Source organism: Lygodium microphyllum, chromosome 7 (assembly GCF_053477565.2).
Source record: "Lygodium microphyllum isolate KBCC chromosome 7, Lygodium_microphyllum_v1.1.10, whole genome shotgun sequence".
Classification (NCBI taxonomy): domain Eukaryota; kingdom Viridiplantae; phylum Streptophyta; class Polypodiopsida; order Schizaeales; family Lygodiaceae; genus Lygodium; species Lygodium microphyllum.
Genome location: NC_141141.1, coordinates 163,464,582 through 163,482,581, shown reverse-complemented (window position 1 = coordinate 163,482,581; position 18,000 = coordinate 163,464,582). Strand labels below are relative to the sequence as shown.

General features: G+C 45.1%; 1 protein-coding gene across 1 annotated transcript in view; it reads left to right on the top strand.

Moving 5' to 3' along the window:
* The first annotated feature begins 1,669 nt into the window (after positions 1 to 1,669).
* SEC10 (exocyst complex component sec10) overlaps positions 1,670 to 18,000 on the top strand; it is a 109,819-nt gene continuing 93,488 nt past the window's right edge. Inside the window, exons 1-3 of the mRNA XM_087682196.1 lie at positions 1,670 to 1,937; positions 2,042 to 2,281; positions 2,367 to 2,441. Of these exons, the coding sequence (XP_087538322.1) occupies positions 1,776 to 1,937; positions 2,042 to 2,281; positions 2,367 to 2,441 (477 nt within the window). The 5' untranslated portion in view covers positions 1,670 to 1,775. The remainder of the gene's footprint in view (positions 1,938 to 2,041; positions 2,282 to 2,366; positions 2,442 to 18,000) is intronic.

Here is an 18,000-nt window from a genome sequence, read left to right as displayed (position 1 = left end):
AACAAGTCCATTGAGCTTGTAAGATCTCAATTGACCAAAGTCCTGCAAGTCTGCTTACCAAAAGTCTTTCAGTGGAGCATTTTGCCTTCCTTAGGAAGTTGATGGGCGTTGGATGAGATGACATCTTTCCTCATCCTATTGTATTTATGTACATTTATACATTGTCACTTTTTTATTGTTGTCTCCTCACTAGGGGCACATTCACCTTTAAGTGGGAGGTTGTTGGGGGGGTAAAGGCACCCGTGCGTAGCCACCCATGTATTAGTTACATTGATAGTACTCATATATCCACACACCTGTACATTGTAGGTGGCGGGTGCCCATCACTATTACTTCATTCTTTATTCTTTCAATGACATTTGCATAAAGGGAGGGACAGTCACACATTGTGACTGTTGGAGTTCCCACATCTTCTCTCTCTCTCTCTCTCTCTCTCTCTCTCTCTCTCTCTCTCTCTCTCCCCTTCCACTGTAGCTCTTGCTTCCACTTCATGGCTCACTTCCTTCATCAAATACATGCACATCTTATTTTAGCAAATAAATCAAGTGCCATCACTTGTTTTTCATTGGTGCCATGTGCTTGGATAGCCACATTTCATGATTAATAATTTGCATCAATACTTTTGAAACATTTGATTAGATGGGTCTAGCTACTTCAAATTGCAAAAAGGCGTATTAGATGGTCTCTGAAGGCAACGAATCAAAGCCATTGATTACTAGAACGCCATGCCAACCATTCCCATTATTAGCTTCTATGCAAAATGTGGGACCTTAAAATATATTACTTTGTAGTGCAACATTTAAGCTTATATCCAACATGCTTAATATATTTTCCATTCAAATTTCACATTGATTAACTTGTTTCAATCCATGCAACTCTATGGTTACATCATTGTTGAAAGCATGAGGCAATCTTTGTCTCAAAGGGAGGTATCAAGCCTCACTAAGGCTAGATCAAACAGTTGGTCACAACACGATCTTGCTTAGCCCACCTTAGTATAAGACTCTCATGAGGCATCATTTAGGCATGCTTTCTTTCTTAGTATGCCAATAGAGAAACATGATCAACGACAATAGGTCATCCCTTTTGTATTTAGTGGTGTCGGTTATCCAAAATCCTATGCATGTATTCCACAATACCTTTCTTACTTTGCTGACGCACCTAATTTTAGCTAACTTCGAATATGACCTTTTATTGTAGATTCTCTTAATTTCTGGCATTGATCTATGTATCACACACCTTCTCTCTCTTGCATTGATCTCACCTTCTCTCACCATACAATTCCTCACTCTCCATGGGTTTGGTCATGTAAGGTGTTGATGTGGTGGAGACCACAACACAATTGCGTATAGTGATAGGTGGTATGGTTGTAGCCTCCATGGTGGCAAGACAATTGTTTGGCCATTAATAACACAAATGCTTGCAACACTTGTACCATCGATCTTACTAATCATGGTTTATTGCTTGCAACACAAAGTATGTTGATGTGATACTTTGATGATGAAAGTATAAGAATTAGGGCCTCATTATATAGACTTAGGGTTTTCCCCAAACCTTTTGAGAAAAACTAAGTCTATATTGTGAAACAAATAATGGTGGTCACAACGACCTTGATTTTGTTGGGATTGCAAGACCTACTCGTGTGAGCTTTGAGGGTGCCCTAGCATGCTCTCACTCCGTGTGATGCGATCCTTAGCAGCTTGAGACCACCGTTGGCCACCGGACCCCGGCGACTTAGGCGATGGCCCACCATTGTGGGAAAAGCTAGCTCACATATGGACTCTAGATATTCATTGCGCGTGTACTCCGAGAGAATACAGCAATCGGAAACAATGCAGGAGAGAGGAGTTGCCAGGGGAGCCGGCAAGCCTGTCAAGCCCTCTTCAAGGACTTCATCCGTCAGCTCTCTACCTCTGCTGGACATCGAAGATTTCAAGGTGAGAGAGAGAGAGAGAAAGAGAGAGAGAGAGAGAGAGAGAGAGAAAGAGAGAGAGAGAGAGAGAGAGAGAGAGGATCTGATCGATCGCACCTCTGCTCCCAGGGTTCCTTCTCTTTCGACGATTTCTTCAAGAAGCTCGTCAGCGATGTTGTCCCTTCTTTGCAAGACGAGGATGTGGATTCCCTCGACGGCACCAGCATCAACAGTCAGAATGGCGTTTCCAATGGCTTCCCTTCATCCAAAAGCGCAGGGAAAATTGCAGGCCCTACCTTTATGGAAGCCGAAAGGTTGCTACCGCTCTTCAAAGAAACACGCAGGGAGCTTGTTGATCTCAGTTATCAGGTAGAATCGCTTTTAGCTTCGTCAGTTCGAGAAGGTTGCCTTTCTTTGGCATCTGAATTTCTCATCGAAGCTTTTTGCAAATTAGGTGGATGCACGATTGGAGAAGCTGAAAAAGGAGGTGGCGTTGCATGATTCTAATCACCGCAAAACCTTATCAGAGGTAGAGTCTAAACCGGTGTTGTTTGTGCACATACTTCTCTTTTCGTGTGAATTGAATGCGGGGGAAACTAATGGAAGCAACCGCTCCAATTTCCCTTGGTCTGAATCTAGCCAATTTGGAACTCCCTTGGTGAGGTTGTTTTCTTAGTAGTCTCTACAAGCCACACCATCATTTTATGGGCCTCAGGTTGAGGCAAACTTTTCTTCATATGGCCATGATATTAGTTGCCATTAGCATGGTTGTCTCAAACGAAAGGTATGATACAGTATGGTGTGATAAAATATGGTATTAAATGGTACCTTATAATTTTATAAGATACGGTATAATATTAGTATGAAAAAAAATCTTAATTTTTCATACATGATAGAACTGTCATAAGAGTCAGGAGTCGAACGAGTCACAACAGACTCGAGTCAAGAGTGGAATTTGCCAATCTGGATACAATCATCGATGATACATCATATATCACAATCATCATCATCATCATCATCGTGCTCATCAAGAGAGTTCGAAGATAACCCCTTGGCATTGGATGATTGGACACTCATACTCATCCTCAGTGATGAGGTTACCATCATCATTAAAAAGATGGCTCCCTAGGCGATGGCTGTGTAACTATAGGCAAGGGGAGGGATAAGGGATATCATCATCAGGCACGGAATGAGAGTTACTAGAGCCCCACCTCACATATGTCTGCAAACAACTCAAACCACCCCTCGTCAATCTCGGAGGGTGTTGAATGACCATGCCCTTGCTAGCAATTGCTACAACTCGAACTCCTTGAACTAGTTAAACTCTTCATCCATGAGCATGCTGATTGCGAGTGTCATGAGTATCTGTTGCTATGAGCTCTCTATCAAGCTTCGCAAAGATTTGCTCCTCCTCCTCATCAACCTCCAGGTGTATACTTGGAAGAGTGCCGCCCATCAACTTGAATATATCAACATTCACGCATATAATGCACATATGAATGTGCCAAAATCGTTATGGATAACCTGTTTTTGTCCGTAGGATGGGTGGCCAAAACATGCCTAAAATCACATACAGATTCATACGATTCCATATGAGTACGTATGGTATGATTTGTATGGTACGGATCCATCCATACGACGTACTGAGGCAACCATGGCCATTAGATATTCTAGTGTATTAGATGAGTTGTGAGGAAGTGTAATTCTTATGTTAAGCTTGAAAGAGATAAGAGAACAATGGTACAAGAGTACAAATTTGTAAAATACATTGTAAAGTTTGTTGGGTTTGACTTACGCCTACGCTCATAGAGGAGTGTCGGTGATCTTCAGTAGGGCACTGGGGCACTTTTTACTCTTCTTATGATAGGTTTTTTTCCCTAGTTTTATTCTCCTTTATTTTATGTGCTTATATTACACAGTTTGGGCACTTATCGTGTTTTACACCTTTTGGGTGTGAACACACATTAACCACCCTAAGGTTTAAGGGTTTTACTTTGTACTTGCATATTACACTCTTTTGATTATCGCATTGGGAGTCATGTCTTCACTCTCACACTCTCTTCACTATTAACTATGTACTCTCAACTAAGCTTCAATCTGTCCTCTTTCTCTCACATTTGGTATTAGAGCTGAGTTCAGCTTAGTCTCCTCTCTGTACTAGCAATAGCGATTGCCCAGCTCCAACTTCAGCATGGTCAGCTGCCTCAGCTTGCAGGACAATCCCCAGTTGCCTACGCATTTGTCTACGGCACCATTGCCACCAGCAGCTGGCAGTTGCCTGGCGCCACTTGTAGCGCCTTTAGCTTGTCCTCAGGCTGTGCCACTGCTCCTTGTGCTTGCGTCCTAGTCTTGATGCCACCCTAGCCCTCAGTCAGCCTACGCTTGTGCTTGCAGCCTGTTCTCGCTCCACCACTTGGTTGACAGGCCCGTCAGGTTGACGCACTTGGTCCCCAACGTTGCCATAGGTTCGCCGGTCTCTACTCTAGCTCAGCTCAGCCAGCATCAAAGGTAAAAAGAGAAAAATGATTAATTTTTTATTCAGATTTGAATTTCAGACAGGGGCTTTTGCTTGGGTAGGCTATCTTTGCTTCTGCATGTGTTTTGGACACATTTATTGCAGAAATTTCTTGAATTTTGGGCTAGGAATTTGGGGTTTTTTGGTTCAATGCAGACATTGACAAATGCACATCAGGGTTAGTCTGCAATAGACGGAAATTGTGCATTTTGGACAACAAAATTTTGGGGCTTTTGCATTTTTTGTGCTGCTGAGCACTGTTTGTGCATTGGACAGCGTAGAGTGTACATCGGACAGTTCTTTGACAGAGTGTGATCAGATTTGTTAATTACAGTATGGTGCTTGCTATATTTTTTGAAAATTCTCAGATTTCCAGGTTGGTGCTATTTTAAGTCTTGCTCTTGTGCTCTTTGAACAGTGACATTACCATGGCCAATTAGGGATAAGGTGATGTATTCACACATGTATCCAAGGAGGATAGATTGGATGGCAACAACTATTCTCCATGGTCTTTTATGATTAAAAATGTGTTGATTGTGAAGAATCTTTGGGATTATGTTAGTGGTTCAGAAGATCGGCTTGGAATTGTGGCTCCTGCAACACCTCCTCGAGGAGGACGTGGTCAAAGGCCAGCTCAGTCTACTCTAGCTTAGCCACTTCCCTAGAGATTAGCATCACAAAAGGCTTGGGACACATGGGATCCTCAAGTATTGTCACTTATTATATTGGCCATTTAACGGTCTATCATCCCGCACATACAGTTTGCAGCTTCTTCACGAGAAGCATGCTTGACACTTGAGCATATATTTGTTGGAAAAAATGAGACACGTATCTCTTTCTTGAAGAAAGAGCTTGAGAATGTGAAGATGGATGAAGGTGATTCCATGCAAGATCATCTTAACAAAATTTAGAACTTGCGTGAGCAACTAATGAATGTAGACGAGTATTATTCGGATGCACAGTTAATCTCTACTACGTTGAATTCGTTGCCGCCCTCTTATTTGGCCTTTCATACGGCCTTAAATCTCACCAAGTGATTTTCTCTGCAGCTACTTACTTTCCTTTAGTTGGTTTGTTTGCTCCTAGAAGAAGAGCAAGCAAGAAAGAATAGTGAGGTGGATGTAATAGCCTCTGAGTAGGCTTTTATGGCAAGGTAGAAGGCCAAGGATAGCCAATCTAAAAATACTCCGCAGAGTTTTGGGAGTTCAGGTATTTCATAGAGCAGCAAGAAATAGAGGGGCATGCAAGCCAAGAAGGGCAAGTGCCACTATTGCAAGAAAGTAGGTCATTATGTCACAGAATGTAAGAATCACATAGCCAAGGAGAAGAAGAAGTCAGGGATGTCTGTTTCTAATGCACCTTCTACTACTATTGAGTGTGCAGTGTGCCAACAATGTACCTTACCGTGTTAGAGGTATTGAGGAGATTGTGTTGACAGCCATTGATGACTCTACTCTCCGTCTTCAGGATGCATTATTTGTGCCAGGCATAAATAAGAATTTGCTGTCCATTTTTTCTTTGGCAAAGTGTTGTATGTAAGTCACATTTGATGATGATAAATGTAGCGTACATAGATACTAGATGGCTTTTCTCTCTCTTGGAGAGACCTTTCGAGCATATATGTGAGGGATGCATTTTGGGGTAAATACATCGATTCTCGTTTCCTTGTGATGTTGCTTTTAAGGCAACTGCCACATTATAGATTGTGCATTCGGATATATGTGGACCTATGCAGACAAAGTCATTGGGTGGTTGTTATTATTTTGTCACCTTCATTGATGACTTGTTTTTGTTGGATCTACTCATTGGTGAAATAGTCAGAGGTGTATGATGCATTTTTGGCTTTTGTAGCACTTGTTGAAAAATCAATCTAGCTATAGGATTAAGACTCTCTGTTTAGACCGAGGGGGGGAATACATGTCTTCCATGTTGAATAATTTTTTGAAGCAAAAAGGCATTGTCCATTAGTGTACTACTGCATATACTCCACAATAGAATAGGGTTGTGAATTGGTCACTCATGGAGATGGCTAGATGTATGCTGAAAGCAAAGAGTTTGCCATATGGTTTTTGGATGGAAGTAGTTATGTGTGCTTGCCAAGTTTTGAATAGGTGCCTTACTAAAGCATTAAAGAATGTTACGCCTTTTGAGGCCTGGAACAGCCAGAAACCTTTAGTTGGCCATTTTCGTATTGTTAGATATATTGCGTATGCTAATATTCCCAAGGTACTAAGAAATAAGTTGGACAACAAGGCTGTTAAATGCTTTGAGGAAAAGAAAAGATGACTGCAGATTCAGTGCTTGTTTTGCCAAATCTCAGGAACTCATTTATAATTTAGTGTGATGCTTATGGAAACATCATTGGGATTGTTTTAATGCAAGAGAACCGTGAAGTGGCTTATGAGAGTCGCATTTATTGGTGTTGATGTGTTCGAAATCATTTGAACCTACTATTGTTCTTGCTCCTCGTGGAGAGCTTTCAGATTAAAGGCCTAGGTTTCTCAGAGAGTACCAGGCTTTCTTTGATACCATGTAAAGAAATACTTTGACATAGAAACACAAATAACAATCGTATGATAAAGCACAGATTGATAAAAAACACAATTAGGATTAGGGTAACTTAGAGACAACGAACACATAAAATAATTGAAGTGATATAATTGCTGAATATAAAATGCTCATGCAGCAAACACACTATGCAATGAATGAAAACTGAACCTCGAACTCCTGTATCTCAAGGATCAGGGCAAGGGTAATGAGTTGGAGAGTGTCGTACTCTGAACAGATCTTGAATCGCAGCAAGGTAGCCTCCGGATGTCGAACACCAACAAACACAATAGTGAGAAGCTGGATCTGATACAGACGGCAGTGAGGAGAGAGAAAGACTAAAACGTAGGCAGGACAGCCTGGCGACAGCAAAGGAGAGAGAAAATTGGTCAAATGCAGGTAGGATAGCCTGGCGATAGCCTGTAGGAGCTGGCGATTGTTGGAGGAGAGAGAAAATTGCCAACCGACAGGCAGGACAACTGGGCGATAGCGACAACCTGCAGGAAGCAAACACAGGGCTGTGATGACGTGGCAGGTTGTACGGCAGCAGGTTTGTGCAGGAATAGCAATCGCCTAGATGGGATGAGCTCCAAACTGCGTGAAGATTACTGGAAAACAGGTGCGAACTGTTGTAGACAACAATGGACAGCTTCGGCTGAGATGCCCTTCGGCAATGGGGTGTGGGCAGCAAGCTGAAACACCTGAAATTTGCAAAAACGAGATTAAGGGTTGAATGGAGGGCAGCATATGTATTTATAGAAAGTTTGGGTCCTCCCAAGTGGGTTTGTGCTTATGGGATAGAGAAACTCTCTAGGATCGCATTTCTTTTAATTAAGCAAGTTTTGGGGCTGTTTACGTAAAGCTAATGCATTTTTAGCTCAACAGCCCCTTGTTGGACAAGGTCCCACCAGTTTTGAGAGTCAGGGACATGCCTCATTAGATTTGACCAAGTGGTATAGTTGGACCCATTAAACGAGCCTTATTAGTAAATGTGTGCTTGGCTGATGAGGACGAAGAATTTGTTAGCAGCAATGTGTGTCGTGTGTGGTCATCTTTTGCTTGTGAGTCTCAGTTTGAGTTATATGAGGACATTAGGAGCTGTGATATCGTCTTTGTCTGTCATTTTATGTATTCTAGACACTTTAGATAGAGGGCACGTTAGTATACATTTCTTTTTGTGCACTTTTGGCTATTTTTTAGGGGTTTGACCACATTTAGGGTTCTCTCTTTTTTGCCTATATATAGGCAGCTTGCCCTCCCACTTTCATTATCCATCATCGATCCTTTGTGATTAGTCAGCCCTCATTCTCTCACCCCCTGCTATCGTCTAATGCCCATACTGACGTGTGGAGGTCCTTGTTGGGGCTGATTGTTGCAGCCTTGTACCTTCAGCCATTGTAGTCACATTGTTCTTGTCAGAGTGCAGCGATGCAGAAGCGTGGGACCAAGACTGAGAGAGAGAGAGAACGCAAAGAGAAGAGAGAGAGAAAGAGACAGTGGAAGATGAAGATCTACGTATAAAGTGTGCTGTATACAAAGATATGCAAATATGTACACGGGCGCAGTGCGTGGGACTGCGTCTCCACCTCGACGATGCAACATGCTGTTCACCTCGAAGTCCGCTGCAATCTGCACAATCTCCAGCCTGAAATCTGCAAACAGAACAGTGGAAAACTGTGCAGAATATCGGCCATAAATAGCCAGCCAAAATGCACCCAGAATAGACAAGTCGGCTGCATTAAATGCAGCCGACTGACCAGTACAGGTCAGACTGCCACGTGGCAGTCCGACTGGTCAGTCCGACCAGGCTGCCGTACTGTTTGGCCAGGAATCTGATCGCTAACACCCCCTCTCAGAGCCTGGACGGGGCAGAAGCTTGAGGGATCTAGCATGTCTCCGAAGTAGAGCCTGGGGAAGCGCCTTGTAAACAAATCTGCAAGATTGTCCTCCGTCTTACAGTACTCCACAGCGATGGTCGCATCCAGAAGCTTCTCTCTGATGAAGTGGTACTGGATCTCTATGTGCTTTGTTCGGGCATGGAAAACAGGATTTCGTGCCAAGGCAATGCAACTCTCATTGTCGCATTGCAGCAAAGTAGGACGAGTCTGGGGGCAGCCAAGCTCCTCCAACAATCTCCGAAGCCACACAGCCTCACATGTGGTGGAAGACGCGGCCTGATACTCCGCCTCAGTAGACGAAAGAGCTACCGTGGGTTGCTTCTTGCTACTCTAAGAGATAACATGTGCACCCAAGGGAAAACAGTAGCCTGTAGAAGACCGCCTGTGGTCCACATCACCAGTCCAATTCGAGTCGCTCCAACCTGCAAGTACAAGATTTGAACCACCTGTGCCTGCTGGATAATGAATCCCTAAGTTAGATGTCCCCCTCAAATACCGAAGTATCCTCTGAGTAGCCTGCCAATGGACCGTCTGAGGTTCACTCATGAACCCCGCCAAAAGACCAACAACAAAACAAAGATCAACACGAGAGTTGAGGAGCCAAATCAATGATCCAATCAACTGACGGTAGCGGGAAGCATCCGCCAAGGGAGAATCTGAATGTGAAGCGGCCTTCCAGTTCGGATCCATAGGAGTAGAAATGGTCCGACAATTCTCCATCGCAAAAGAAACCAAGAGCTCCTGTATATATCTCTGCTGAGAGATGAAAATCCCCCTCTGAGATTGATAAAACTCATGGCCCAAGAAGAAGTGGAGTAGACCCAAGTTCGTCATCTCGAATGCCTGATGTAAAGCTGCCTTCGTCTCGTTGACCTTCTGTGCATGATCACCTGTGACAATCAAATCGTCAACATACAACACAAAAAGCACACAACCAGCCTCGGAAGTGTGGACATAAAGCTGCGGATCGGCCTTGGAACGCCGATATCCCAACTGTGACTGAAGGAACGAGTCAATCTTCTCGTTCCATGCACGCGGAGCCTGCTTGAGGCCATACAAGGCCTTCTTTAACCTGTAGACTTGCCCATCTGAAGATCCAAAGCCAGGAGGTTGCTCGACATAGATCTCCTCCTTCAAATCACCATTGAGGAAGGCCGACTTCACATCCAACTGGTAGACAGGCCATCGCCTATGGCCAGCCAAGGCAAGAACAGCTCGAATAGTCGCCATACGAGCAGTAGGGGCAAAAGTGTCATGACAATCAATCCCTGGGCGCTGTGCAAAACCTTTAGCAACAAGGCGAGCCTTGTGCTTGTCCAAAGAACCATCGCTAAGGTACTTGGTCTTGAAGACCCATTTGACGCCAATCACCTTCTTATTTGAGGGGCGAGGCACGAGATACCAAGTGCCATTCCTCTCAATAGCCTCCAACTCGGCTTCCATAGCTTTCTTCCATGGTGTGGATTGTAAAGTCTCCTTTACGGAGATGGGCTCTCGATCCTGCATAACACGGGTCATCAAACAGTAGTTAGAGCAAACAAGCTCCGTAGAATGTGCCTGGTGCCTCTGTGACTGCCGCGGATCATCCTGCGGTCCCCACTCCTCAGGGACCCCCTTGATCCCTGAATCTCGGAGTGTGTCACGGGCCCAACGAGGAGGAGGCCAGACCTCTCCTCGTCTCTCTCCATCAGTTGAAGACTCTGGGATATCCACCGGTGGCAACTCCTCGGGGGTGACCGGTGGAACAGTAGACTCTGTATCGGAAACAGAATCGGAATCAAAAGGCGCTGGCTCCAAAGGAACTATCTCGGGAGCCCAACTCTCCCCTGGATCTCCAAGAACGGGATGCTCCTCACCCGCTGCTATGGCCGGAATCATTCCATCAATGGCCGAAGTGGGGAATCGGTTAAGGATGTGGACTGCAGTAGCCACGGCCTCAGCCCATTGAAACTGAGGTGTCTGTCGGTGCTCCATCATGGTGCGCGCCATTTCGATCACACTTCGGTTCTTCCGTTCAAGAATGCCATTTTCTTGAGAAGTGTTGGTGTTAGCAAACTCCTGGTGAATACCTTTATTTGTACACAAACGAGCAAACTCATTAGAAACAAATTCACCACCCTTGTCGGATCGCAAGGTCTTCAAGCGCCGGCCTGATCGGTTCTCCTCAAAGAGAAGCCAATCCTTGAAGTGGGAGAAAGCCTCCGACTTCAACGCCAGGAAATAGGCCCAAGTCATCCTGCTGTAGTCATCTACGATCAACATGAAGTAGAAGCTCCCTTTCAAGGACTCGTTTCTCATAGGGCCACATAGATCCGTAGATACAAGCTCCATCGGTGAAGTAGACCGCCGCGAAGCTTTGTTGGGAATCGCATCCCTATGCTGCTTCCCACGAATGCAGGAGACACATGGCTGCTGGCTCACCACTATGTCCGGCAACCCTCGAACAAGCTGTCCACGTGACGTCCTTCGAAGATAAGCATAGTTGAGGTGACCAAACCGAGCATGCCATAACTCGGACTGTGTTTGAGAGGTAAGAAGAAGAGTAGGGAGGGCGGTAGAAGACGTCAATTTGTAGATGCCGTTCTCCTCATATCCTGATGAGAGAACCTTCCTTGACACACGATCAATGACTCGCACCGAATCACTGTCAAACTTCACCAAAAGTCCAAGTGAACAAATCTTATGAACCGAAAGTAGATGATACCCTAAGCCTGGCATATGCAAGACTTCTGAGGTATGGGTACCACCACGTCCATCTGGAATAAGCTGCATCTCACCCCGTCCTGCAATAGACACCGAAGAGCTATCTCCAATGAGAATCTGCCCACGCGAAGGTCGCAGCTGGGCAACACCAACTGATGAAGGAGTCATGTGCCGGGAGGGACCACTATCAACGATCCACTCTCGAGCCTAGGGAGCCGTCATCGCAGCATCAGAAGCCTTCGGTGTAGAGTCTTCAATGACTGCTAGATGAAGAAACGCAGTTGATGAGGGTGCAGCCACCGCTCCAGAATCCTTCGAGTCCTTCTTGTTGGTGTGCTTCTTGTCTTTGTCGGGGCAATCCTTCTTCCAATGGCCGGTCTTACCACAAATATGCATGTGGATTCTTTTTCCTTGTCCTTCTTTGACTTGTTGTCCTCCTCCTTTTTCTTTTGGTCCTTCCCCTTCTTCTGCGAGGCTTGACCTGTCAAGGCTTCTGACTTGGAAGCATGCTGTCCCTTCAGTTGTTCCGCTTGGTCCAAGACCATAGGAACCAACTCTTCCCACCGAAGAGTAGACTCTCGCCTCGAAGCAATAAGGGCAGAGTAAAAAGCACCAAATCGTGGCGGCAACTGGGACAAGAGTGTGATCGCCATGTCTTCGGAGGAAATCGGCTTCCCCACATTTTGAACCTGCATCTGAAGCTGTCTAAGCTTGTTGATGTGCTCCCGCAACAAAGAAGACTTGTTCACGGACAAGGTCCGCATCTGCACCTCCAAAGAAACCTGCTTCATAAGGGTCATCCGGTTATACATCTGGTCAAGCTCCAGCCATATCTCCCGAGCCACCGTCAAGTGCTCGATGTGGGCTATCACAACTGTAGTACAAGACAGAAAAAGAAAAGAACGAATCCGGGCATTCAGTTTGTCCCAGTGAGACTGTGCCTTGGCCAACTCCGCACGAGCATCGGAAGAGAGTTTGGACTCATCTCTCACCAAGGGCTGGTCGATCTCCTCCTGTACAAGCTCCGCCAAATCGTAAGACTCAAGGATGGCCAACATCATAATGCGCCAGATGCACTAATTGTCGCCATCGAGCTTTTGATCTGCGGGAAGAGCCGGTAAGACAGGCACCTTCCGATCCATGATCGTCTGGAACTCCAAGTCAACCTCTGTAGACATCTTCACCTGTAATGCCGTCACAAACGCAAAAGCAGCCCCCTCTGACTGTGAAAACGCAGCCTGCTAGGGCTCTTTCTTCCGCGTCCCGAACCTTCTTCACCCGCCGGAGGCGATGAAAAAGTAAAACCTGCACTTGAAAGCTGAAAACTCAGCCTTCCTCCTCTTCAGACAGCAGCAAACAGCAGCAAATTCACCAACTGGACTCCTTTCCCGCGTGCCCACGCTCGCTTCAGCCTTGTTCCGATGCGTAGCCCTCCCGCTCGCCCTCGAACGTTGGAAACGCAGCCTTGTGTCGCGATGGAATCTCCTCTTCAGGTAGGTTCTTCACTGAGTCAGCCCTTCTTCACTGCTCTGATACCATGTCAGAGTGCAGCGATGCGGAAGCGTGGGACCAAGACTGAGAGAGAGAGAGAACGCAGAGAGAAGAGAGAGAGAGAAAGAGACAGTGGAAGATGAAGATCTGCTGTATAAAGTGTGTTGTATACAAAGATATGCAGATATGTACACGGGCGCAGTGCGCGGGACTGCGTGTATCCACCTCGACGATGCAACCTGCTGTTCACCTTGAAGTCCGCTGCAGTCTGTACAATCTCCAGCCTGAAATCTGCAAACAGAACAGTGGAAAACTGTGCAGAATATCGGCTATAAATAGCCAGCCAAAATGCGCCTAGAATAGACAGGTCGGCTGCATTAAATGCAGCCGACTGACCAGTACAGGTCGGACTGCCACGTGGCAGTCCGACTTGTCAGTCCGACCAGGCTGCCGTACTGTACGGCCAGGAATCTGATCGCTAACAGTTCCTTCTCTCTCTTGCATTCTCTCTTCTCCATGTTCACTTTCCTCTTTTTGTTGCGCATTCTCACATGGTATCAGAGCCACGTGGCAGTCCGACTGGTCAGTCTGACCAGGCTGCCGTACTGTACGGCCAGGAATCTGATCGCTAACAGTTCCTTCTCTCTCTTGCATTCTCTCTTTGTCTTCTCTCCATGTTCACTTTCCTCTTTTTGTTGCGCATTCTCACATGGTATCAGAGCCACGTATGGGAGTCGGAGATCTTGAAGAGGAGCACCCTATTTGCAGTTCCAATCATCTTCATCACCATTTTTGGGGGTAGCACATTTGCGTTTTGTCTCATACCTTGCTAAGCAGCTTATTCTCTAGTCTGCAAATCTGCATTTTGCAGGCAGCCTGAGTGTACAGCATCCGTTTTAGGCAGGTGACAGCTCCTACGAGTTGGCCGGTTCATTTCAGGTGCAGGCAGCCCATTCTTAGGCGGACCAACACGTGTCAACCCTTGCGTTTTACAGCTGGGAATCTTCCCTGACCTGGGCGGCATTATAATAGACTGAGCAGCTTGTTTTCAGGCAGCTGCACCATAGTCAGCTTGACAATTGGCCATCTCTCCTTGACCTGGGTGGCATCAAAGTAGCCCGGGTGGCCTATTTTCAGGCATGTGAACCTTTGCCACATCTGCGTTTTGTTCTTGTAGGGAAGTCTCCAACTTTGGGCGGCTTCATACACCCCCAAGAGACCTCATCCAGACAGGGCAGCGCGCTTCAAGGCTGGGTGACATCTTTCGTGTATTGGGTGGCCTATTCTTTACAGGCAAACAAAACTTCTTTTGCTGTGTTTCACATTGGACAGGTTCTTTTGACCTAGTTGATATTATATTTTATTTGGGCGGCCTTTGTAACCAGCCTTCCTCCTCGGATAGGGTGGTAAGTCCCTGATTACAACTTAATTACAGCAGCAAACAATAAATGCAAATCTGAAAATACAAATTTACCTACCGATCTTGGACAATGCACACCCGATTGGCCCCAAAATTGGCGCCCCTTTTGGTATTTCTTTAGCTTTATTGAAGAAAAAGTTGATTTACAATGGGATTCTCCCAATCCCTTTCGGTATTTCAACTCCCCTTGTTGTCCAAAGTGACCAGCAAGTCTTCAATCTATTTTGCCCCTTGATTCGGGCACTCAATTTGGCCTTCATCCACTTCATAGACGATGGATGTGCCCCAAATTCAATGGTTGGCTAGTCCTCCACCTGAATTTAGCTGAAATTCATCTTCAGCCTTATTGAATCCAAGTGTTGGAGCTTCCAATTTCTGGCACGCTTCCCAATGCTGATGCTAAACCCTAATTTCTATTGTAAATTAGGGTTTACAGCAGAGAAATCTGAAATTTCTCAGCCTCCAAGGGTCCAAATGCTGAGATCTTTGGAGCAAGGCTGTGAAATGGCTGGGGATGAGATGGAAAGCTATAGAGAGAGAAAATTCAGAGTTTTGCCGCAAAGAATGACTGAAAATCGGTCAAATGCAGCTGCTGCCCTGCCACAACAGCTTGTAGATGCAAAGAACTGAAGAAAATCAATCATTTAGTGCTGCTGCTCTATCTCAACAACCTGTAGATGTTGTCTTCAGCTGTTGATTGGTCTTCTCGTGCCCTTGGCAGCCTCAGAAGATTCTCCAATGGCTGCAAATCAGACCAACAACCTCTCCTCTCTCTCTCTTGCAGTCTGAATTTATAAAAATGCTTCTCTCCAGCCTCTAAAGACGTTTTCCAGTTTTGTATGGGTATTTTTGACAAGTGACAGCCTTCCCAAATGGTTTTTCTAGCATTTTTCATAATTAAATATTATTTTTTCAGTATTTAAATATTGAAAATTAATCTAATAATTATTTCGGTGCCTTGAAAAAATAATCTGACTAGCCAATAATTAAATTGGCTAGGCAATTTCCATTCTCGAGTATCTCCTCGGCATTAGGTACCATTAAACACCACTTCTCTAGTGTCACCAACTGACACTTATGGCCAAATGGATGACCTAGGCCAATAACTAGCACCAAATACCACCAAGTATCTATGCGGCATAACTTATAGCAACTTTTATCTTTGACATCCCGTGATTTCTTCGGGTCCCGGCCTTGTAAATTTACTCTAATCCCCGTTGCACCTCACTTGTGCAACGTTTACTTAATCATGTGATTAGAAATTAATCCACATGTTAAGTGAGGTCTCAAAAATACATGTCCTCACGACAGTCTCCATTGCAAGCCAACATCAGGGCAGATTTGCGTTTATTGTAGGGACTCGATTTTTGGGTACTCTTGGTTATTTACTAGCTTCTAGATTGGCTGCATTTACACGTTGAAGGCCTGTTTTCCTCTGCATTTACTGCTCCCTTTCTCTGTTCAGCATTGTGTGTTCCCTTTGGCATTGGATATTCCTCATCTATCTTACCTCAGCCAATCTTCTTCTATACCGTGGCTCGATGGACCCTGATTATCTTGAGGACCTCTCTTATCGGTCGCCTTTATTTCAGTAGTAGCATCTTCTTTGTTTTCTTGCAGGTACTTTATTGAAGGATATTTATGGCCGACATGTATGCTATGCGGGATCGTGTGGTTTGTGATCATTTAGAATGACCACCAACTTATTACTCTTTCCTGTTATATTCTTCCGGGGCTTTTAGTCCCCGATTGGCACTAATGGCATCTCTTGAGTAGGTGCCAGCCCTAACCTCTCTCTCCGCACATGACAAGTGTCAGAGTGCAGCGGTGCGGAAGCGTGGGACCAAGATTGAGAGAGTAGGGTGAACACGGAGAGAAGAGAGAGAGAGAAAGAAACAAAAGAACAAGAACAAAAAGATCTGCTGTATAAAGTATGCTGAATACAAAGGAATGCAGATATGTACACGGGCGCAGTCCGTATGTTTGCGTATCTTGACCTCGACAATGTTTCCTTGCTGGACACCTCGAAGTTTGCTGCAATCAACCCGATCTCTGCCCTGAAATCTGCAACTGCAAGAATGAGAGTGTATGCTGGTGTTAGGCTATTTATAGGCTACCAAAAAATGCCAAAAAAATCAGGTTGGCTGCCAATTGTGCTGCAAATCTGGCTGATTGTACAGCAGTCCAACTGCATCCTGCGTGACTGCTGCTTAGATGGCACTGACAGATGAACAAACCTGCTATGCACACCGAAACTCTCTCAAATGAGTGCCCGGCTGGAAAACTGCATATGTTCACAGCCTAACTGAGAAAAATGCCTGTCTAGGGGATGACAATCTCTAACAACAAGTTGAATGGGACAAACTACACTATATGGTCGTGCCACATGGAGTGTCTTCTCGACGATTTTGACCTTTGGGATTTTGTTACTATTCCTATACCCGAGCCTACTGTGGATCCTCATGATGGTGTATCTGTGGATTTAGCAGCTTTATGGGATTGGTTGAATGCCAAAGCCCACTTTTCTCTCTTTTTGATTTGTATAGATTTTATGCTCATGCCTGTTAGATATATCTGTACCGTTGCAAAGGTTTGGAGAAGATTGGCCTCTCTCTTTCGGATCAAAAAATTTGGGCATCTATTATCTCGAGATGAAGCTATGACAGCTCTCCGTCGTAGATTCCCCTATGATGAGGGATTACATCCATAGGATGGAGAAGATTCGGGATGGGCTTTCATTTCTTGGTACGGATATTTTTTTAGAGAACCTAGCTGTGACCCTTCTCTCACATCTTTCATCACTGACATTTAATGTGTTCTACACTAGTCTTCTCACTTCTTGTAGCCAGAGACTCTCACTTGGGAGGAACTAGAACCATTGGTGCTTGAGCAGGATGTGCATCACAGTGAGCCAAATTCTTGTGAAGTCCATGTGCATGGTAGTGCGTATGCGGCTTTATCTATAGGTATAGAATGAGCCAAGTAGAAGAAAGGAAAGAGGAAGACGTTGGAGTCATCTTTCGACTATGATATAGCTTTTGTGGGGAAGTATAGAGGATATCTTGCATGTTCTCATTGTGGGAAGACCTTGCCCTCTGAGGAGAAGTGCTGGAGGATATGCCCTTACCTTCTTTCGGGAGTGAAGGATGGATCTACATCAAAGCCTTTGTCTACCTCTCCTTCATCACTCTCTTTTACCTTTGAGTCAGTGTTTCTATGCATTTGTAAGGTGGAGAAGCCTTCTTTGACAGTCTTGTCTTTTGTGCAACCTTGGCTCATTGATAGTGGTGCATTGAGTCATATGACTCCTCGAGGTGATTTGTTAGAGGGTCTCCGTTTGTCAGAGGGTTTTGTCACTGCTGATGATATTTCTTCGGTGCCTATTAGTGGTGTTGGCACCTTGCCTCCATTGTCTATGAGCTCCATTTCTAAAGCCCTACGTGTTCTTGACTTGGGCTTTTCTCTTCTCTCAGTTCATGGCCTTCCTAGACTTGGGACCCACTTGTCTTTATTG